This window comes from Zingiber officinale, chromosome 7B, assembly GCF_018446385.1.
Source record: "Zingiber officinale cultivar Zhangliang chromosome 7B, Zo_v1.1, whole genome shotgun sequence".
Taxonomy (NCBI): domain Eukaryota; kingdom Viridiplantae; phylum Streptophyta; class Magnoliopsida; order Zingiberales; family Zingiberaceae; genus Zingiber; species Zingiber officinale.
Window position 1 is genome coordinate 114,510,590 of NC_055999.1, and position 22,623 is coordinate 114,533,212.

General features: G+C 39.5%; 1 protein-coding gene across 4 annotated transcripts; it reads right to left on the reverse strand.

Annotated features, from left to right (window-relative positions):
- Nucleotides 1-6,169: 6,169 nt before the first annotated feature.
- Nucleotides 6,170-22,390, reverse strand: LOC122007012 (NAC domain-containing protein 53-like). 4 transcript variants are annotated; one of them, XR_006118822.1, is made up of 8 exons: nt 22,226-22,388; nt 10,545-10,773; nt 10,261-10,447; nt 9,595-9,872; nt 8,028-8,354; nt 7,623-7,949; nt 7,376-7,541; nt 6,170-6,403 (listed from the first exon to the last, which is right to left on the reverse strand). XR_006118822.1 is itself a non-coding variant. In XM_042562752.1 (7 exons), exons 3-7 carry the CDS (start codon nt 10,418-10,420, stop codon nt 7,526-7,528), a joined length of 1,101 nt encoding a protein of 366 aa, XP_042418686.1. In that variant the 5' UTR covers nt 10,421-10,447; nt 10,545-10,773; nt 22,226-22,390; the 3' UTR covers nt 6,908-7,525. The 4 variants fall into 4 exon arrangements, 3 of the variants coding, with proteins under 3 accessions (XP_042418686.1, XP_042418684.1, XP_042418685.1); XM_042562752.1 differs by lacking the exon at nt 6,170-6,403 and having other exon boundaries at nt 6,908-7,534; nt 22,226-22,390; XM_042562750.1 differs by lacking the exon at nt 6,170-6,403 and having other exon boundaries at nt 6,908-7,541.
- Between the last annotated feature and the right edge of the window lie 233 nt (nt 22,391-22,623).

The window sequence follows — 22,623 nt, forward strand, 5'->3', positions numbered from 1 at the left end:
TAAAAAGAAAATTTAAGAAAAAAAAAGTTTAGAGTGAGAATAAATTTTTTCTAAATACTGAGAAGGAAGTTAAATTTATTATTAGAGATTTTAGAGCCATTTATGATTTAAATATTTCACCATATTAAAATAATTTTAACTATAATTTTTTAGTATATTAAAATAATTTTATTTAAAGTTATTAAAATATGGAGATTCTTTGAACTAAGATAATAAATAATATTAAAATAATTATTTTGATTTTATTATTATTATTATATATTTTTTTACTTTCATAGATGGTGACTCAATGATAAAATACTTAAGCATTAAGAGAAACAAAATTTAAATTTTATTAAAAATGAATATTGTCAGTTTCTATCTAATATTAAATAATAATAACATATATATATATATAATCAAATCTTCTAGAGATACTGGAGAAAAAATATAAGCCGTGTAAAATAGTTTATAAAAGGTTTTTTTTTTTGTTTTTTGGGATATTCTGGGGCGGCAAGACCGGCAGAGTAGAAGTTGGCTTTGCTTGGTTCCGTGTTTACTCGACTTCCCACTCAAGAAGTATCGGGATTGCAACACAGTGAGTTCGCACTCTGACGAACTCAAAAGCACTCAAAATAACTCAACTGAATCAAGAATTTATTTGACAGTTTAAAATTATTCGCTCAAATTATTCGATAGATAAGTTGAATTTCAATTTTAATTTTAATTTTAATTCAGTAATTTTTCCGATTCGACCACAAAATTGACCACCTCGTGACATATTAGCAATTGGAAATGTGGATCCTTGATAAGCTAGAAAAGGAGAGACGAATAGTTGACTGTTAGCTTTCTTATTCATTCTACCATCCAAATTAGTTGAGCAGAAATATATTTTAAAAAAAAACAAATAGGTAGGAAAGGGATCGAGTAAATCTAATAAAAGCTTTTTCGTATGGTTCGGGAAACTATAGTCTGTGCTTCATCTATGCCTGGATTACCCTTCACAAATTACTATCTTTTCTCATTCTTAACAACCTTGAAGAAACTTCTAACACTTTTTTACAAGGATGTGAACTTAATTAAGTATATATAAGGACAATAATTAAGAGAATGAACACACTAAAGAGCTTATAAATTGAGCTTAGGATTTAGGAATGAGAATAAATGAATTTTTATCTTCTTGTATTGAGTGACGTTATTTTTTATTGAAATAATAAAAGTGACATTTTTTTTATACTAAGCTTTGACCGGTAATAACTAACTCAACCTACCTCCGAGATAGCAGTTATACGTTCAAGCTCTAAGTACATTATAGTTGTAGTATTTGTTATTATGATTCAGAGTTGTTACAGTATTATATATTTAAGTAATTTTGATTAAGTTATTATAATTTTAATTAAGTTTAAGTAATTTTAATTAAATTGATATAAAAATATTTTGTGATAGTAATTTTAATCAAATTTAGATAATTTAACTAAAGTTAATTTAACCAAAATTGAGGGTAACAATTAAGCAGTAGTTATACCTGTAATTACTAATATGATATTAGAGTAGTCCCCACGGGTAGCTGTGGTTGTCAGTGGACCCATTTCTTCCTTAATTTTTTCGATCATCGCAATTTATTTCCTCCTAATTTTGAAATAAATTAGTGGGAGTCTTGGGGGTGAACCCTTCATTTTTTATCAAATATGATAATAGAGTAATTTTTTCAAAAGTTATAATAGTTATAATATATAGTTTTTACAATAATACACGAAATCATTTGTGGTGTTGGACAATCCCAGTGGCCCATTTTATACTTTCTGAATTTATCTGATGACTAGTAGAAAATTTTTATAAGACTCAACCGATCATCTCCAAGTGAAGTGTAAAAATATCTAGACACTTAGATTTTTTTTTTTTTTTTATAATAGTATTAGAATAAAAATATTATCGAAATAAAATTAAGATGGGTGCACTTTTGATTATTAACAAAAAAAAAAAAACAATTGTAGGATCATATGGAACATATGATAGGATCATGATCTTACACAAGCTTAATTGAAAGTTAGAATCAGATCCATCGAATATCTATTAAAAAAATTTTAATTTAATTTAGTATTTGATAGATGATCCAATTGATGTATAATACTAAATTGATATTTAATTAAAATTTTCTATAGAATAAATTAAATTAATAATAACATTGATAATATTAATGACTAGGTTGAATATATATATATATATATATATATATATATATATATATATATATATATATATATATATATATAAAAGTTCACCGTGGTTATTCATCACTCCCCCTCACCCGTAGCCACTGCCCTCACCCACTTGAGGCTCTCACCATTTCTCCTCCCCTCTTCCTCATTATAAATAGTCGGGAAATAGTCGACAATGCTGCCTCCTCACTCATTCCTCTCCGTAAGCTGTTGGCGATGCCTCCTCATGTACGCTCACACAACCCCCCTGGTCAAGATGTAAGAGGGCACTTAGTTCCGATGCCACATTCAAATCTTTTGACACTTAAGATCGATTTATTCTAGTGATACTATTTCGATTCTATTATAAAATTGGATCCAAGATGGATTTAGTACTTCCGAATATTAAGATCATACAATACTACAATTCAAACCGTGATTTTACAAATCACTAAACATCCTTTTAACTTTTGATGATTAATGAAAAAGGAACGTCTTTTAAGGATTCTAATAAAAAAATATTCTTTTAATTTTCATCCTTTTACTTTATTTTATTTTACCATAGTAGTTGTTTTATGTTTTATAAATATATATAATAATAAAGTAATTTTCTTCCATTTAAATATAATATACAGAGAGAGAGTCATATGCTGATCACCGTACGTGGCCCCGACCACGACTCACTTAGATTTTAGAGTACTCTGAGTCATTCAATCACGCACGATGAGTCAAACAGCATATCAAAATACTCTCTCTATATATAGAGAATTTTTCTTATAAGGGAATAATTCACGTATTCTATTCTTACAATCCAATTAATCATAGAGGTGAATGACCTAATCTCACGAATTATCCACTAGTAAACCTGAGAAGTACAAGTAGAGTTGGGCCTGACACCTTAGTTTTTATTAGTTTGTAAATTTCACAGTCGTTCAGAAGTGCCCAAGATGAGATTCAAATTCTCATCGCATGAAAAAATTATCTTGCTTGATGCTTCTTACCACCGCACCGTTCCTCGAGAGTTATATGAAGAGTCTTTGAACAAAGATAATAATCATAATAATGATATTTAAGAAAAAAATCAAATATTTTACAGATATAGGAGGAAAAATAGAAGCCGTGTTGAATACTTTATGAGAAGGATGGGTAGAGTAGAAGTCTTTTGGGGGACAATTGACCTTTGAAGCTAATGAAAAGTATTTTATGGGCATTGGAAGTCAAGTCAAGTGCATTTACTTCTGAGCGTCTCATGAAAATGGATAGGCCAATAAAAACTGACCAATAAAAGTAAATCACATCTTGGAAAAAATGGCCGGGACTTTTTTTTTTATCATTGAAATAAAAATAATTTTAGTTAAGGTAAATTCATGTATAAAAAAAAAGAACTTTGAAATTGAAACCTTCTTTTTAAATATCTTAAAGTTGATTTTGAGACGAGATGTTTTTTAAGCTTTATGAATTTCTTTAAGTTTTATACATGAAAAATCATAGAAGTTTATTGAGAAGCTAGAAAAAGAGAAGGGAATAGTTGATTGTTCCCATTCTTATTCATTCTACAATCCAAGTTCGATTTTTTACCGGAAGGAGTGGTCAAATTTTTTTATTTATCAAAAAAAAATATCATAGTTTTAAAATTATAAAAAAAACATCAAAAATAGTATTATTCCCTTCCTATCATTCCCATCAACCTTCTAAATCCTATATTATTTTTCAATATATGAATTTAATATGAAAAAATATCAGACTCAGGCTGAACTTGATATGAAAAATATCAAACTCAGGCTGAGCCTAATATTGGACCATATCAAGCCCAGAGTAACTTTGATATGGAAAAATATCCGACCCACTGTGGGCCTGATATAAGATCATATCAGGTCTAACGGTAGACCTGATATTGAAACATATCAAGTTTTTTTTTAATCTTGGAGAGAGGGGATGTATTAGAAAATAGAAAAGGGAGATTTAAGAGGTTGGTGGAAAGAATAGGAAGAAAATAATATTATTTTTAATGTTCTTTCTAATAATTTAAAAATTAAGATATTTTCTTGGGTAAATAAATAAATGTAGCCGTTCCTTTTGATAACAACGCCGATCCAGGTTAGTATAGTAGAAATATAAAAACAAAAATAAAAAAAGCAAATAGGAAAGCACTCGAGTAAACCAGACAAGACAAAAGCTTTTAGAAGGTCAACTTTTCTAGCTAGCGTCCTCCTTTTGTTGTTGATCGACTTAACCTTTGCCAACTATATTGAATCTATGAGAAAGGTGTAGAGTCATCAACTTGAGGGGTTGTAGTAGGCAAGTGCCTTAATCTTTGTGCAACGATAACCTCCCATCTCACCCCCTACCACATTGTAGATATCATCGTTCCAACTCGGTAAGCCCCTGAGCTACACTTGCACGTAGCCTCCTAGATACAACAAATAATTGTGCATTTTGTTCTTTTCATGTGCCCTTAGTTATTTGCTTCAAATAGAAATTCTTTCTTAATCATGGGAGGTAAGAAAGAATCAATTGAAGTTGGTCAGTTTTTAACAATCGGGGTTCCTTGATAAGTGTTTTTTTTTTTCTTGTTGTTTAATTTGATTTAGTCAACTATGTTGCTTCGACAACACAAATCAGGGTTTCAAAAGTAATCTCAAGCTGCCCTCACGGGCGTAGCCAAATTGGTACTCAGATGAAAAGTTACCACAATATGTCTCGGGTTTGAATCACAGGGTTTATGTCTTGCTAGGCCTCTCACTTAGGAGGTCGAATGACTCTCTTGATTTATTCTCTTCTAATATGCTTGGGATGGTCTTGGAGGGTCTCTCGAGGAGAGGATTATCACTATTTCACACAAAAATAATCTCAAGCTTTTCGTTATATGAGAAGGCACAATCGTATTGGGGGGCATGACTGGCGAGTGTGAATCTGGTTGCAATGAAATATAGTCATGCTAGGGGACATGGCCCGGGCATGTTGGTCACCGAGTGGAGAGACACGACCGTACGAGCATGACCAGGGCGTGTCTCTTTCGATGGTGAAAGGCACAATCATGCTTAGGAGGCAAGACCAGAGCGAGTTCATCTGGCCGCGGATGGATGAGGCACGACCTTGTCTGGGGGCACAGCCAGCCCATGTTAGGATTCCATGGCCTTGTTTGTGCTCCGTTCTTTGTTTAGTTCGATGTATTCTAGTAGTTGAATTTAATTTTCTTTACCTTCTTACTTTATATATGTTTTCATTCATTGTTTTTTTAATTCATGTATCAACTCTTTAAACCGATTAATTTTGAAAGTGATTGATTCAATCTTATAAAAAAATTTTAATATCTACCAGGATAAATCGAAAACGTACTCATAAAAACTCATTCAAGCAACTAGTGTTTTAATTAAATTTGTCTTTCCACTGAAAAAAAAATCCATATAATGCACGGTAATTGGAATTTAAATCTTAGATGCATGATTAATTACTTGAAGGGTTTAACCACTACATCATGCCCCCAGGGCATATGAGTTAGTTGATAAATCTTAGGAGAGAGATAACTCATATGTTATGGTGTCTTTCTACATAATTTGTTTAGCTACAGACTCAACTAAAATTTTTGTTTTTGAATTTTACACTTCGCTTAGATATTATCAAAGAAAATTAATTACCAAAGTTAAGCGTTTTAGATTATTAGTGTAAGTGAAATTGGGAAGTGTGAATATCGATCATGCTTGCAAATAAATGGAAACCCTTTTTCTCTCCAACAAGGTCAGCAAAATAGAATTACCAGTCGAAAAAAATAAACACATATCACACTACAAAGACATAGGTGATTTACATAGTTCGATAGCTCCTAAACTCCTAGTCCACGACCTATGCTCCTTTGGGTGAATATTCTCAAAATCTACTTTATTTTCTCCTCTCATGTCAAAATATCAACAAAGTTAGAATTTTGACAATGAACTCAACAAGATAGCAATAAAATAATAACTTAATTAATTTGTTGTGTTCATGGCCTTTGGACCCCATTTTAAGAGCCTCTTCTATATATTACTTCATCGAGACAGCTTATGGATGTGACACCCATCGATAGACTAGTCTGTCACCATATTGATTCGACATCCTTTTCTGTGTTTACATATTGTGTGTCTAGTAATCTCCGTTTACTCGGGTCATTTCCTTCCTCCTCTCACTTCCTTGCCTAAAGTCCTCTGCCTCATCTTCAATATCCTCATCCTCTCCCAGTCTCCCTGCACCTGGACAAGGTGTAGAGGTCATTTTGATGTGGTGGGTGAAGAACATATGATGGAAGAAAAAACAATCATATAATCTAGGACGAACTGTGAGGAACGTCTGGAGTGAGTGTAATCATCTTTTACTACAAAAGAAATTACAATAACAAGGTGATTAATTTCCCAATCACAACTTGTGTACACTTCACCTAGTGTTAATTGCTTTGGTTGTCCATAGCCTCCATGAGTTGTTCAACACTGCTAACCCTCCCACCATCGACCTTGAGTGTCATTATTTTTGTCGCATGGACAACAAGTTTCACTCCCCTTTGAAGCTACCGGACCATGTCCGAAATACCTTTTTGCTTATGTTATAAACTCATTAGCATTCCTCAGCATTGGTCATGTGCAAACAAACACCATGGCAGTTAGCACTTCTTCAGTGTGGTTGGCAACAATGAACAAGGGAGCAATTAGCCAAGTTTATATCATAACAGCATCTAACCCTAAGTCCATAACATTGTAAACTTGCTGACTTATAATCAAATTGCACTGTCAAAATTAGGCCCAATACAATTATATCAAAGTGACAATTATGTTTTACCCGTTCTGTCAAGATACAATAATTCGTTCTTCAAAATGCAATTATAAGTCCTACAATGAACAAAATGTCCAGATAACAAATCTAGAACAATAAATGCATGATCTTTAATTGTAAATGTCAAAGCACAAATGTTCCATGTTAGGTCTAGGTCTCATCGTGCTACTTAGAAACCAGTTCACCTGCCAAATTGTTCATTGCGACGAAGGGTGAGCTTGAAAATCAACTCTGGTGAGCTTCAAAAATCAACTCAGATGTTTTAATAGTCTGAATACTTTGACTTCACATGCTTTCCATTTCAAGCACTAGAAAACCATTTTATGCTATTTTTTAACAAATCCAAGGTCGCAATCGTATATAAGATTTTTCTATGCTCCACTTATTTTCGTGTTCACCTGCTAAGTTAGCAGCCAAAGCATGATGATGAAGAAGAAGATGATTGTTAAGTTGCTAGAGCAAGTCCCAGTGAAAGAGCTTCTGCAAATTCTTGGAGATAATAGCTCTTGAGCTTCAAAAACCAGGAGCAGTTGGGTTCAGAAAAGATCCTACAAAAGCTTCAATCTGACACATATTTCAGACCGACAGGAACTAATAAGTGAAATAAATGACTTTAAAAGATCGAGATAAAGAAAGTCATTGTACCTCTAAATCTTGTTCTGTTTGTTCAAGAGCTGTCTCACGTCCTGCATGAAGACAATCACCAACTCCAGAAGCAGTAGTAATTTGAGAACCAGGGTAGAAATCAATTGGATACTGGAAAGATGAATGGTCTGGTCTGACAACATTGGAGGCATAACTCTCCCCGAGACAGCATAGATCATTTAGTTCAAGAAACGAATCAGCAGAGAGGTCTGATAGTATAAGATTACACATTTCATCATTCTTGAAGGCAGCATCAGACTGACAAATGTTGCCTGAAGTTTCTTCACTGACACCAGGCAGAATGGTTGGATCAAGCATATCAGACACCTGCAACGGAGCCACTATCATGACAAATTATTCAGAAACAATCGTTACAAAATTAGTAAGGCTACAGACAATTAATACCTCAGAAGGACCATTTTCTAAATGAAAATACGGGGAAGCAAGGATATCTGCAAGATGCTCCAATGAAATTCCATCAGACTCATAATGATTGGCATTGAAAGATACTTCACCAACAGTAGAAGCTCTAGATTCTTGGCAAAAAGAATCCATTGTTGCATTTTGATTGTCAAATGTTTTCAGACTCGGACTAGATACAAGAGGGAAAGAGGACAAATCCACAGCCATGTCATCTTCCCAATCCGCTTCATTAAATGGTGCACCATACTGTTCTCCGACTTTAGGGCCTGGACCACTTTTTTGGAAGATTTTACAGAGTACATACGCATCCTGTTGTACAACATCAGGGCAAGATGATCAGCATATGCACTGTGATTAAAAGAAAAGACATACTAAAATAGTGACGAGCTTTGTCAAACATCTGGCTGAATCTTCAAAAAGGCAAGAGCTTTGTCAACAATAGAGAAACATTTGAATGCCATAAACAATTTACAAATCAAAAGCAGGAGAAAGAATAAAAGCAAGCTTTGATGAATTCCAGCTTTTTGAATGAATCTCTTGATATTAATGAGCTGTTTGTAAGACAACAATTAGGACTTCCTTTAATCATGTTGTAAAATTTCCTATGTTCTCCTTTTACTTCCACACACATGAACCCCGATTATTCACCTTTAGTCATATTGGTGTATTTTGAGATGCCATACTATCTTAATCTACTTTTTCTCATTTTATAGTTGTTGACTGTATGTATCACCTAACTAGAGATAATTAGTTCTTACTCTATGTCTAATACTAGTGTCACCACATATCCATTTCGATTTTCTCATTTGCGACCTTTTTATGTGGCCTTTCAAAACATCCAAAACTCAATCCATAACTAGTACAAAGATGTTTAAGTGGGCTATGCTCACTGCTGATACTCTAATAACTTCACTTAACAAGATCATATCCCCTTTTCAAGAGAAGAGTTGCAATGATTTTTGGAAATTTCTTCAGAATCCTTATGGACATATTCTTTTACTAAAAAATTACAAGTAAAAAGAACTGAGACGTGCAATAACATCCAAAACAAAAACAAGGATTTACATATTAGTAGTATCATCTTAAAATCAAATTGTGATGATTCCAGGTAGACAATCACACAATTTAAAGGTTGACAGAAAAGGGTTGTGAACACAAATGACTACTAGTAGACACTAGGCAAAACAACATCAAAATTCAAAAGAATTTATCAACAAAAATTAAGCACTTGCACATGTATGACAATAATGATAAAAAATCAATATAAATAGCTTTAATAAAAAAACCATTCAAAAAGGATAATTACTGAGATCATGGCAATCCCTATGCAGAAAGCTTAAGGAAGAGTGAAGAATAAGACAAGGGGTATGTTCTTCCCCAATAATGCAAGCATAGAATAGAAGTGGAGGAAACTTATTGGGGAATAAAATAACGTTAAACACTTAATGTAATTAAATTACAATAGGATAAATGTGTATCAAGAAGCCCATTTTTTTACTAAGATAATGTGAAGTCATCTAAAATTCCAAAACGAGAATTAAACATTAACCTGTGAGAATCCACTATCAGCCAAACTCTTGTCCTGCAACCTGTACTCATACATCACCCAGTTGGTCCTATCACCATTTGGCGCCTTGCCTACATGGAAGATAAGAGTCTTCTTCATGCCTATGTCACAAGACTTGTGATTAATGGGTCTATCTTTTCCCGTGATTTTCCAGTACCCAATATCAGTAATACGGTTTGCTCTTGATCCATTAAGATGTTTCCTAGCTCGAGGGCAAAAGAAGTACCATTCAAGATCTTTGCTGTGAAATTGTGCCTTCGCTGCAGCAAGAAAAGAGATGACTCTAAGCAAGATTACACCGAGATAAGAGACGTAGAAGGAACTTTATACACTAAACTGTTTCTAGCACATACAACAGAAAAGAAACCTAATACCGTATATGATAAACTTATAACAAAATTATTTGTACTATTCAAATTAGTAAAATTGCTTAGTTAAACCTTGGGCACCATGGACATCAAAAGTAACTGAAGAAGATTCCTGTGCTCATGGCATTATGCCATCCATAATGCAAATTTGTAGATGTCAAAAGAACATAGAGAATTTTCTAACCATCATAAAGGATCATAGAAAATGCGGGCATGCAAATGTCACAAAATGATTAAAAAAAACATCATGAAAACTGCCATAGAGAAAAATAATAAGTACCTGGAAGATCCCAAGGAGCATATTTATACAGTTCAATCTCAGAAATAGCCTCAAAGAGAAAGGATTTCCCCATTATTTTCCTCTTCAGGTAGTAACATACAAGCTCAACATCGGTTGGATGAAAGCGAAAGCCCAGCGGGAGGGATGACATGGACATCATAACTTAAACAAATTCTCAATCTCAGTTCTAAAAAGAGTGACAAAATCAATTTTAGACAATATTGAGAGAAAAATAAACTTAAACTACATGTATCAAAATTATTATCAAATATGATGGTAGTAACCTTCAAGACTTGGAACAAAATCCCTTAGATGGAATTTCACAATCACTTGGAGTTTAAACTAAGTTCCAAGAAAAAATAAACCTTCCGCAATATTTTATCAAGTCCAGTGCCGAAACAAGATTCGATTGGAACACCAGAACCAACTACCACATATGAACCAAAAGTCACACCAAAGAAACCATGGGTTATCCTTTCTGATGTCAAAAGACATTTCAAATGCAAACTAAACCTGTAAAAAACAATTTAAGATTACAAGAAATTCATATGGAAATAATCCTACATCAATTAATAACAATAGAGAAGTTCTTAAACATAGTTTGTGTATATGTCAACACAGAAGACAAGACAAAGCTATAATAATAAAATAAACAATTATTTTAAAAGAATCATAAAATAACAGAGGCATGCCATGGATAACTGAACCTACACTAGAATCATTAGCTATGGATTCATCGGTGGTTAAACAATAAACCAGAATATTTCTATAAATTATTAAGCAAACATGGCTTGATAATGATGATGAAGTAGGTGACAAAGTGAGCTCAAATGAAATGCTCCAAATGCAAAACTGATAACCAATACAGAATTCTAGATATTTGCTAACCACAAGGAAAATAAACAAATAAAAAAGAACAGAGTGATGATTACATATTACATGTAAAGAAGGCTATGAAGAAATAAGGCATCATTAAAAAACAACAATTTGCTGGATAAACCATGCATATAAAGAAGTAAGAATCCGCCAACCTAATTTCATTATGAAACAAAAATCCAAATAATCTGAGATCTAATCCTTTCATGGCTCAATGAAATGATTTTAAGTAGCGATTCAAATCTTATTTCGGTAAAAAGAAAAACTACACGATAAAGTGATCAATGTCCAACTAGATATAAGAATTAGTTAGTTCATGAAATTTTATATGTAAAACATGAGGCTGATTGATGCGGGAGGTAACCAGAGGGTGCCACGTGGTTAAGGAGATCAATAGTCCTACTGAGGTGGAGGTCAAGTCCAAGTCTTGTTGAGGTGGCGGTCAAAGGCAATAGAGAGTCGTTCCTCGATTTTGCATCCTCCAGTGACTTTCTATCGGTTTGACTCCCCATCGCGCCAGATTCGGGTCACCCCCGGATCCATGCAGCCCCAACTCCAAGCAACCCCAACTAACCTGAACAACACACCCGACTACTAGCAATTATGGTGAAAAATTGTTGCTCATTGAAGATACGGACAACGTAGTTGTTGCTACCTGAAGATACGGACAACGTAGACCATTTAATCCGGGGAAAGGTGGGCAACATAGCCATTTATTTCATAAAACATGGATAACACCAAGGTGGATCTCGGAGCACGTGGAGCATAGCCACAACTCTATAAAAGGTAATCCGATCCTATGGGTTTGTACACGCGCACACATCTAAAATCCTAATACTCCTATTCTTCTTGTCTCTTCTTCTGTCGAAAACTTACTTGAGTGCCGGAGTGGCTGCGCTGGGAACTCCCCGACCGTCATTCTAACCCTCTCTCTTTCGTCTTCTATCGTCCAGGCTCCGGTAGATCTCTCCATTAATCCTCGTTGTTGCTAGGTTATCGGCGACCAAGTCAACATTCACGCCTATGCACTAGTGGCTCGTTCGTCAGCGTTCTCAGGCACGATCAAATTGGTGCCGTCTGTGACCAAAACTGAGACGTTAAGATGGATGACACCAGAGACATAACATCATCACCATGGCAATGGATAATTTCGACAAGTTGGTTGTTGCGACGGTGCAGGTAGTGTTGCAAGCACAATCCCAACAATCAACATCGCCTGTGCCCAACCCTCCAACTAATATACTGCCCAATCGATAGGAGTGCCACAGGTGCCTGATCATAGGCCGACTCGGCCTGCGCTCCCCACTCAAATCGGTACATCAGCAATGAGGGAGCTTTCCTTGGAATCTTCTGGAGAAATCCCACATCGGGACCCTCTGAAGAGAAAAGCTTCCATATCTAACGGAGCAAAGGCCCCCCGAGGCCCTCCATTTTCAAGGGCATCCTTAAAGATGACCTACCCCAACACTTTCGAGAATCGTAGATCCGGGAATACAATGGAACAACTGACCCTAAAAACCACCTATGTAAGTTTGAGAATGCCTCCCTACTTAATCAATACACAGATGACATCAAGTGTCGAGTCTTCTTGACGACTCTCTCGGGCTCAGAGGTAGTCCAAACATCTCCCCACTTCCTCTATTCAAGCTTATGAGGAGTTCAAGGTTGTGTTTATGCAGTACTTTGCCACTGGAATGAGGTATCAAAAAAACTTCGCATGACCTATTCGCTCTTAAGCAAAATCCCAAGGAACCTTTAAAGTACCTACAATGGTTCAATCAGATGGTCATGGATGCTCCCCTAGTCCCCCCGAACGTGCAAGCCAGTGCCTTCTCACAAGACTTAACAGAAGAAGCCCATAGTCGATTTCGACAATCTACAGGCACGGGCGCTTAATTATGTTCAAGTGGAGGAAGTTCAAACTGCGAAGAGAAAGGAGGCACGAACTCCTATCTCTGCCCCTACTCAACTAAACCGCAAAGTCCCCCGTCTTCCTTTATGAAGTAGGGAATTCGCAAACTAGAAAAGGGAAAAAGTAGAACAGATAGTAGAGGTTGCTCTGGTCTTCGCATCCGAGCTGGGTCGAGAGCCTCCTAAGGCGGATCGGCATTGCGCCTATAACCAATCAGAAACCCACTCTACTCGGGAATGTCAACAGTATGCTAGAGAGTTACGACGGGTAGTAGACCAAAGAAAGGTCAATCGGAGCTGGCTAAGTAAAAGATCTCCCGAGCCCTACAAGCGTCGTCGTCATCCCGACCGCGAGGCTGATATTGATCGTCCCTCAGATCAATGCTCCCACTCTCCCCCCAAGAGCCTCTAGGCTCCTCTCAATCTCGTCGGGAAGCGGATCAGGAGAAGGATAAAGATAAAAAAAGATAAGGCAAAATTGATTCTCGAGGGACTTTAAACATGATTTCTAGAGGCGCAACTAATGGAGATTCCACTCGAGCCTGAAAGGCTCATGGTAGAAGATTGGAAAGTTATACAATTAGTACTAGTTGGGAAAAGGAAGGGATCCTTCAATTAGCTTCGAGCCCAAGAATTTAGAAGAGATAGAGACCCCTATGATGATGCCTTAGTGATCAAGGCTTTCATCGCCAACTGCAAGGTGAAAAGAGTGTTCGTGGATACGGGCAGCTCCGTCAACATTATTTTCAAAAAAGCCTTCGATCAAATGCTACTAGATGGGGAGAACCTTCATCCTTACATACCTCCCTCTATGGATTCACAGGGTATGAAGGCAACTCCTGGGCCAAATTGACCTCTCCCTTTCTCTAGGAGAGGAACCTCTGATGAGGACTTGGTAGACGCCCTTCATTGTCATGAACACAGCCTCCGCTTATAACGTTATACTTGGGAGGTCGACACTAAGTGCTTTTCAAGCAACAGTCTCCACTTTTTATCAGAAAATTGTCCAAGTGGGAAGCTAGGTCTAGGAAGTAAAAGAGGATTAGACGGTGATAAAAAAATGGTATGTTAATGTGATCCAGACTGACTCACGTAAGGATCACCGGACTCAAGATACAAGTCATCCAAGGCACACCGGTACCCCGGTGGATAGAAGATTGTCACGAGGATGTGCAAATACAGCCTAACCGATCAGGAGGGACCACCCGAGTAGTTGTAGATCTCCTCCCGGAGCTCAAACAGGAATTAATTACATATCTCTCGCGCAACCACGACGTCCTCATCTAGTCATCAAAAGATATTACAAGCAGTTCTAGACTATGATGGTTCATCAGCTAAACACGCTTCCAGATGTTCGACCCGTTCGACAGAAGAAGCGAAACTTCTTGCCAGAGTAGAACCAAGGCTGAATTGACAAGTTGATAAAAGTTGGGCATATACGAGAGGTTCAATTCCCAACTTGGCTCACTAACGTAGTGTTGGTGTCTAAGTCAGGGGTAAGTAGAGAGTCTACATAAACTTTGAGACCTTAACAAGGTTTGCCAATCTACCCACATCAATCAGTTTATAGATTCAACCTTCGGTTGTGAACTCATATGAATGTTGAACGCCTATCAAGGCTATCATCAAATTCACCTAGCTTTCGAGGATCAAGAAAAGGTCAATTTCATTACCGCTAACGAGATATTTTGTTATACTGTCATGTCATTCGACCTCAAGAATGTAGGGGCAACTTATCAAAGACTTATGTATTTGGTCTTCAGGCACCAAATCGGAAGAAATATCGAGGTGTACGTGGACAACATTCTAATCAAAACCGTCTGATCTAAGACTTTGATCTCGGATATTGAGGAGACATGTCGTACGCTGAGACAATACGGGCTCAAGTTTAATCTCAATAAGTGTCTCTTTGGAGTCAGGAGCGGGAAATTTCTCGGGTACATCTTAACCGAGCGGAAAATTGAAGCAACCCCTAGAAGGTCCAGGCACTCCAAAATATGCCGCCTCCATGTAATCTCAGAGAAGCATAGCATTTGTTCGGTCGCATCATAGTGCTCTCCCGATCCATCTCCCGCTCGGCCGACCGAAGTTTACTCTTTTTAAAGATGTTGAAGAGAGCTTCCAAATTTAAGTGGAATGCAAAATGCGATGAGGTGTTTGCCGAGTTAAAGGAATATTTGTCCCGCCTACCACTCCTCTCCAAGCCATATTGGTGTCCAAGGGAACAGTCGCCACAGTCTTGCTCCGCCAAGAGGACGACATACAACACCCCATTTATTTTCTAAACCACCTGAAGGATGTTGATAGCAGATACACAAATCTAGAGAAGTTGGCTCTTGGGTTGGCCCTCGCCGCTCATCGACTAAGGCCATATTTCCTAGGTCACCCAATCACAGTCCTTACCAATAGTCGGGTGCTAACGAATCCAAAAGCCTTTGGAAGACTGATCCAGTAGACCATCGAGTTGAGCGAGTATGATATCCAATATCAGCCGAGGACGACCATCAAATCTCAAGCCTTGGCAAATTTCCTAACTGAAGTTCCCGACCTCGAAGCCGATCAAATATGAAAAATTTATGTGGATGGTTCATCCACTCAGCAATACAACGTAGTCGGGATATTATTAATATCCTCTCGGGAAGACGTACTCCAACTCTCTGTTCGGCTCAACTTTCGAGCATCCAACAATTAAGTTGAGTATGAAGCCTTACTTGTGAGACTTCAAACAACCAAGCAGGTCGGGGCTTCCCGAGTTATCATTTACTCAGACTCCCAATTGATCGCTTAGCAACTAAAGGGAAGCTTTGAGAAAAAAAATGATCGATTGCGCCACTACGCAGACATTTTCGAGAAGTTGAAAGTTGACTTCCAAGAGGTTACTCTATACAAAATTCCCCAAGTGGAGAATCAAAAGGCGGATGAGCTGGCCAAACTTACCAGCGTACTTGCGAGTTGGAACATGGAAGAGTCGATGTCACAGGTTTTGCTGGTTTCATAAATCAATCAAGTACCAAGCTGGGATCAACCCGCCGACTGGCGGACACCCCTCATTGCTTTCCTCTAACACGAGACTCTACCCACCGATCCAGTGTAGGCCCAGCTACTCAAGAGAAGGGCTCCCCGATTCACTCTCATCAATGATCAGCTGTACTGACGAGCCTTTTCGCGCAACGAGTTGACAGAAGTGATCAACCAAGAGATAATTCAGGGGCTCAAAATCAAACTGGACCATGTTAAAGATAGTTGGGTGCATGAACTGCTGAACTATCCCTCGGAAGAGCACATAGATAACTCCCTTTCATCTCGTCTACAGCAGAGAAGTTGTTCCCCCAATGGAAGTAGACGAAGAATCTACTCAGAGAAGCACCTATGGGCAGGATAACTCCGATCAGAGACTCCTCGACCTTGACTTGATCACAGAAACCAGGAAAAAGCAACCGCCCGACTCGTCGGCTAACGACAAAGGATGTGTTGAACCTACAACAAGCAGGTCATCCCTCGCGCCTTCCAAGTTGGGGACTTGGTCTAAAAAAAGGTTAAGCTTGTTAGCGACGTCAATAAGATAGAACAATGGAGAGAACTTTATTAGGTGATTCGCAAGCTAAGTTTCGGAGCATATTACTTATAAGACTTAGGCGGCAAGAAATTAGATCGACCGTGGAACGCAAATCACTTGTAGTCATATTCTTCCTAAGCAGCTCTTGTATCCTTCAGTTATCTTTTAAGCATTATTTCAACTTTGTACTTCCCCTCTTTTGATCAACGAAATGCCATAGTCGAGATCTAGGTTGCGATATTAAGCTTCCCTTCGTGCAAAGTCAAGCGCATATCATATCACCTGTGTCCTTTTCATGGCTCAAACTCCCCCGAATTGGATATAATAAGAGTCGAGATCCAGGCTACGATATTAACCTCCCCTTCGTATAAGGGTCGAGCGGATATCATATCGCCCGTATCTTTTTCAGAGCTCAAACTCTCCCGACTCGAACATAGATGAAGTCGAGAATTAGGTTGTGATATCATCCTCCCCGTCGAGCACATTAGGGCAAAAACTCCGTCGACTCAACATAGTCGGGGTAGAGATCCAAGATGTGGTATCAACCTCTCCTTCGTGTGAGGGTCGAGCGCATATCGTATCGTCATCCTTTTCAGGGCCCAAACTCTATTGACTTGGACATAATCGAGATAGAGATCCAGGCTTCGGTATCAACCACCCCTTCGTGCGAAGGTTAAGCGCATATCATATCATCCATATCCTTTTCAGGGCCCAAATTCTTTCGACTCGGACATAGTCGAGGTTGAAATCCAGGCTGCAGTGTCAACCTCTCCTTCGTACAAGAGTTGAACGCATATCGTATCGTCCGTGTACTTTTCAGGGTCGAAACTCCCCAATATAGTCAAGGTCGAGATCCAGACTACGATGTCAACCTCGCCTTCGAACAAGGGTCAAGATCAACAGTGGAACAGGACAAGACTCAATACAGCCCAATCTAGGGCTCAACATCCCTCGTAGCCGAGATGGTGTTTATCAGTTAATCTCTCGGGGAACTCCCTTAGGCTTCGTCAATAACAAATAAATTTTTCATTAAGACTAAAAGTTATTAAGACGTCAGAAGAGAGATAATAAGACTCCCAAAAGACTTTTCATTATATTCAAAGGTTAATTACAAGAAGGGGATGCTACGTCAAAAAAGCAATAATATTAAGTCTACTAAATCTTTTTCGGGGATGTTGAATCTTCGACGAGATGATAGTGGAGGAGGTGAGTCGGTAGGAACGGTCATGTTTTCTAGCAGCTGCTTCACTACCCCTTCCATGACGTGTAAGACCATTCGGACCATGCGAGTGTCGACTAGGTCATAGAATTCCACGAAATGCACGAATTCTTTCTTCTTGATGGCCAGCGCTTGCCCTCCCTAACTTGATACTCGTGGAGTTCGGCCATTTTAATTTCTAGTTGACCTCTCTAGCCATTTGCAACTCGGACTTAGAGGCTTCTAAGGCTTCAGCTTTAGACTTAGCTGCCTCCACCTTAGTACAGGTAGACTCTAACTCACGTAGTCGAGTCTCCGCCAAGGTTTGGGTCGATTCGGTCTCCTACCTAGTAGCTTCCAGCTCCACCTTCAAAAGCCCAAATTCAGCCCAGCTAGCCTCCAATTCGGCCTTGGCTACTCTTGCTTTTGCCTTGGCCGTTGTTGCTTCCTCCTTAGCCGCCTCCAGCTCTGTCTTTTGTGCCTCCAATGCAGCCTTCGGCTCTCCTATCTCTTACCGCTGCTTCTTCCTCCTTGGCATTAACTTCTTATTCTCGACTTTAAAGGATGTCACCTCCTTCTTCACCAGGTCGAGGTCATGCGCCTCCTGGAGTTTCTCTGTCATCCTCTATGCTAAGGTTCCCATCAATCGGTTGATCTCTACATGAACGGAGGTGAAATCAGCTCTTAGCTTCTTCAGCTGGTTAATCTCTACCCACGCCAAGCCCAAATCCACCTGAAATGCGGTAAGGGTCTGATTGGAGGGGACCTAGGCTAATTGAGCCTCTAGCAAGGCTATTTGGGCCTGCATTTCTCGATGACCGTGCAAAGCTTCGTCGGATCGTTAGCCAAACACTATCATCTTGGACATGAGTTCAACTTTATTCAACACAAGATCCTCTGGCAAGGCCCTGAAAGACATGCCCTTGGTTGACTCTTCAGAGTTCGCCCACCTAACTGCCACCTAATCGTAGAGGGTGAGATCCAGCTTGTTCTCTCCGAGAACTTGTTTGTGAGGTGCTTCTATGGCAGCCAGGACGGTGTCTTCGCCCAACTCGAGGCTAAAGGACTCTGTGGGAGTATCCTCTTGACCAACCGGGTAGTCAAGGCCCGAATACGAATGCGATGTGCTGGCCCTCAGGGGCATGGTTGGGCCTCGCAGCCGGCAGGAACTAGCCACAGCCTACTAGCTCCCCGACTTGGCTAGTGAAGTCAAGGTCTGAACTTACGGTGGGGATGATGAGCCCGAGGGGCTAGCAGGAATCCTGGGTGAGCGTCATCTTTTCCTCATAAGCCTCAAGGTCGTTCCCGACTCTTAAGGGGGAGTGGGCTTCGTAGCCACCAAGACACGAGCGGGAGGTGTTCTCGACTCTCGGGGGGGGGGGGGGGGTTGATTCTTTAGTCGTTGCTTGGGAGGTGGCCTCTGTCAGAGCCATGGCCAGAGCCGGTGGTGTCCCCCACTCGGGCACTGCCTCGTCCAAGGTCAAATTGACAATTGTTGCGTCGCGCGCTTCTAATTCAACCTCAGTCATCTTCACCACCTAGTTCGTCGAGGCCTTCAACATCGTGGCAAATGCATAAATCGATAAGCATTCAATTAGATATTAAAACTGGCACGAGCGAAAAGTCTTACCGACTGAAGTTGTGGTCAGAACGGGACTCGGCCAAATTTGTGAAGTAGCCATTCCTCGAGTAGAAGGTTGCTATCGAACTTCAAGTCTTGTAGCTTCTCGGATGCACTAATGTAGCCCCGCTCCAAAAGATAATTTTTCACGGTAGGAGCAGTGGGTAACTTGAGTTGCCACCGAGTCGGGCAAGACACGGGGTTTGGGGGGTTTCACAAAGAAAAACTAAAGCTTCCATCCCTTGTGCGAAGATGGGAAGTTTTTCAAGAGACTAAGCTCGACTATGGATGAAAAGAAGAATACTCTACCCTCCATTTTCTTTGGATAAAAGAAAAAATGCAAGATTTGAGGAGATAGGCAGTCGAAAAAGGATGATTACACCGATTAGAATTTGGAAAGAATTCAGATCAAATCGAGACAAAGGAATGGGAAAGTATCATGACACTTCGACGAAGAAGGCCGAAATGGGAAAGCAGAGCCCACTCAAAAGATGATTCCTGAAAAAGGTCACGAAATCAGGGGGCCAATCTAGCGATCGTTACCATTCGGAAGCCTTATTTTATGATCAGTTGGGATCCCATAAGTTGTCCTTATTCGATCCAAGGCCCCGCTGGTGAAACTTGACTCAATGGATCTATACCAGGGAGCAGAAGAAGACTCCCCAGCCATTGAGATGTATACTACAAGACTATAGCAGCTATAATCGGAGGACTGGTGATCACTAGGTGACTGGAATAAAAGATGGGGACGAAGGGCAAGACAACTTACGACAAGTTGGGAACCAGTGCGCTCGGAGAAGAAGGCAATGCAAGCGGCGGACACATACGCAAAGGTTACGCGATAAAGGCAACGACATCCTTCTTTGACCTAATATACCCTCGCTTGTTCAACTCTGACCAATGGATCTCTGTGATCACGAGAGTGGAATGGACCTTCAACCGTTCGATCAAACACATGGATCAAGCCAAATCTGGGTAAGCATTATGATTCTAGTGACGTTTCGTCTACATAATGGCACCCTCAAACCCGATAATCAAGGTAGATTATGCATAGCGTGCATTTATTAATGCGTGGCAGTATTGAATGGAAAATGTCGTTTGGAACACGTCTGGAATCTGTCATGTGGTCGTTACAGTCGGATGAGAGGTAGTCGATATACTTAATTACTCGACAGTCCGGACTCTCGCCTCTTTCGACTAGACTTGAAGGGGAGACTGGTGATGCAAGAGGTAACCAGAAGGTGTCACGTGGTTAAGGAGGTCAATAGTCTTGCTGAGATGGCAGTCAAAGTTATCAGAGAGCCACTCCTCGATTTTGCATTCTCTAGTGACTTTCTATCGGCCTAACTCTGCATCGCTCCCGGATTAGGGTCACCCCTAGATCCAAGCAATCGTGACTCCATGTAGCCCCAACTCCAAGCCACCTGACTCCATGCAGCCCTGACTCCAAGCAGAACAACACACCCGATTGCTGGCAATTAAGGTAGGTTGTTGTTCGCTAAAGATACGAGGGTGTCATGTGGTTAAGGAGGTTAATAGTCCTGTTGAGGTGGTAGTCAAAGTCAAAGTCTTGCTGAGGTGGCAATCAAAGTCAAAGTCAAAGTCCTATTGAGGTGGCGGTCAAAGTCAACAGAGCCGCTCCTAGATTTTGCATCCTCTAGTGACTTTCTACCAGCCTGACTCTGCATCGCTCCTGGATCAGGGTCACCCCAAATCCAGGCAGCCCGACTCCATGCAGCCCTGACTCTAAGCCACCCGACTCCATGCAGCCCTGACTCCAAGCAACCCCAAGTAACTAGAATAGCACACCAATTGCTAGTAATTAAGTTGTTAAGTTATTGCTCGTTAAAGATACAGACAACGTAGTCGTTGCTCCTCAAAGAACGTGAGAAATGTCGACCGTTTAATTTAAGAAATGTGGACAATGTAGTCATTTATTTCATAAAACGTGTATAACGTTAGCGTGGATCTCGGAGCACATAGAGCATAGTCACAACTCTATAAAAGGTGATCTAATTCTACGGGTGCAGGTATGCGCATACGCATGAAAAACCCTAAAACTCCTATTTTTCCTTTCTCCTCCTCTATCAAAAATTTACATGAGCGTCTGAACTCCTCGGCCATCATTCTAACCCTCTCTCTTTCGTCTTCTCTCATTCAAGCTTCTGCATATCTCTCCATTAATCCTCACTGTTGCTAGGTGATCGGCGACCAAATCAGCATCCACGCCTATGCACCAGTGGCTTGTTCGTCCGTGTTCTAGATAGGATGACTGATGGAATTACTTATATGTCAACTTAAAAAGAAACTCTAATTTGGCTGAGCATGACCACCTGAATCACGCATATTGTTTAAAGTCACAGTCTGCGTAAGCAAACCATGTACATCCAGATTCAGAAGCAATGTTCAACACAACTCAAAAAACAAAATTCATCAATAACGCTGATCAAGAAATGTTCAAACAAATATAAGCAAGCAACATCACTTTTGCAAGAAAGACGACGATTGTTAATCAAAGACCATACAACTAAAATGAACTCTGGCAGGATTGATGCAGCGGGAAGGAGGGATAGAAAAATCTCACTCTGTGTCCGTATCAGATCCAAATACATAAAATAAAACAAAGAATCAAGTGAAATAATTGGATATCCAACAGGATCGGACCACAATCATACCATCCAAACCCTAATTCAGCTCCGAACATCCTAAATAAAGACCGATGAAGGAGAACAGAGCACGGGGAGATCAAGGGAGCAGGAAAACGAATCCTGGGAGGGGAAATGAGTAGGAGAGAAAGACTTACAGGTAGAGGGGTGAGGAGTCGACGAGGCCACGCCGCCGCTCCGGAGTCGAAACCTGATGAGCCAGCCAAAAAGTTGGCGAATTGTGGCAGCGGGGTTTGTAGCGGTATTTATAGGCAGGGGACGGGAGTGACTGGGCGAAGGAAATGGAATGCGGAGCTTGGCTTCCTCTGCAATCCTCGTCTTGCGTCATCAGTCATGACAAATCCAGTCCGCAAACTAACTTTAACAAATAAAAGTGCAGGTGAGTCCTTTAGTGTTTAAAAAATATCTTTCCTTATAGTGTATGTCCTATTGACATCGGATAAATTCAGAAAATCTAATGTGCAATGAAGTCAACGTTATGAGAGGCAGGGATTCTCTTATCAAAATCCCTGGATTAGTCCTAAATCTATGTTTA

Coding starts and splice junctions, on each gene's coding strand:
- LOC122007012 (XM_042562751.1), bottom strand. CDS start 10,420: ATGATGTCCATGTCATCCCTCCCGCTGGGCTTTCGCTTTCATCCAACC. Junction 9,873..10,260: donor TGCTCCTTGGGATCTTCCAG/GTACTTATTATT, acceptor TTCTTGCTGCAG/CGAAGGCACAATTTCACAGC. Junction 7,950..8,027: donor TAGAAAATGGTCCTTCTGAG/GTATTAATTGTC, acceptor GCTCCGTTGCAG/GTGTCTGATATGCTTGATCC.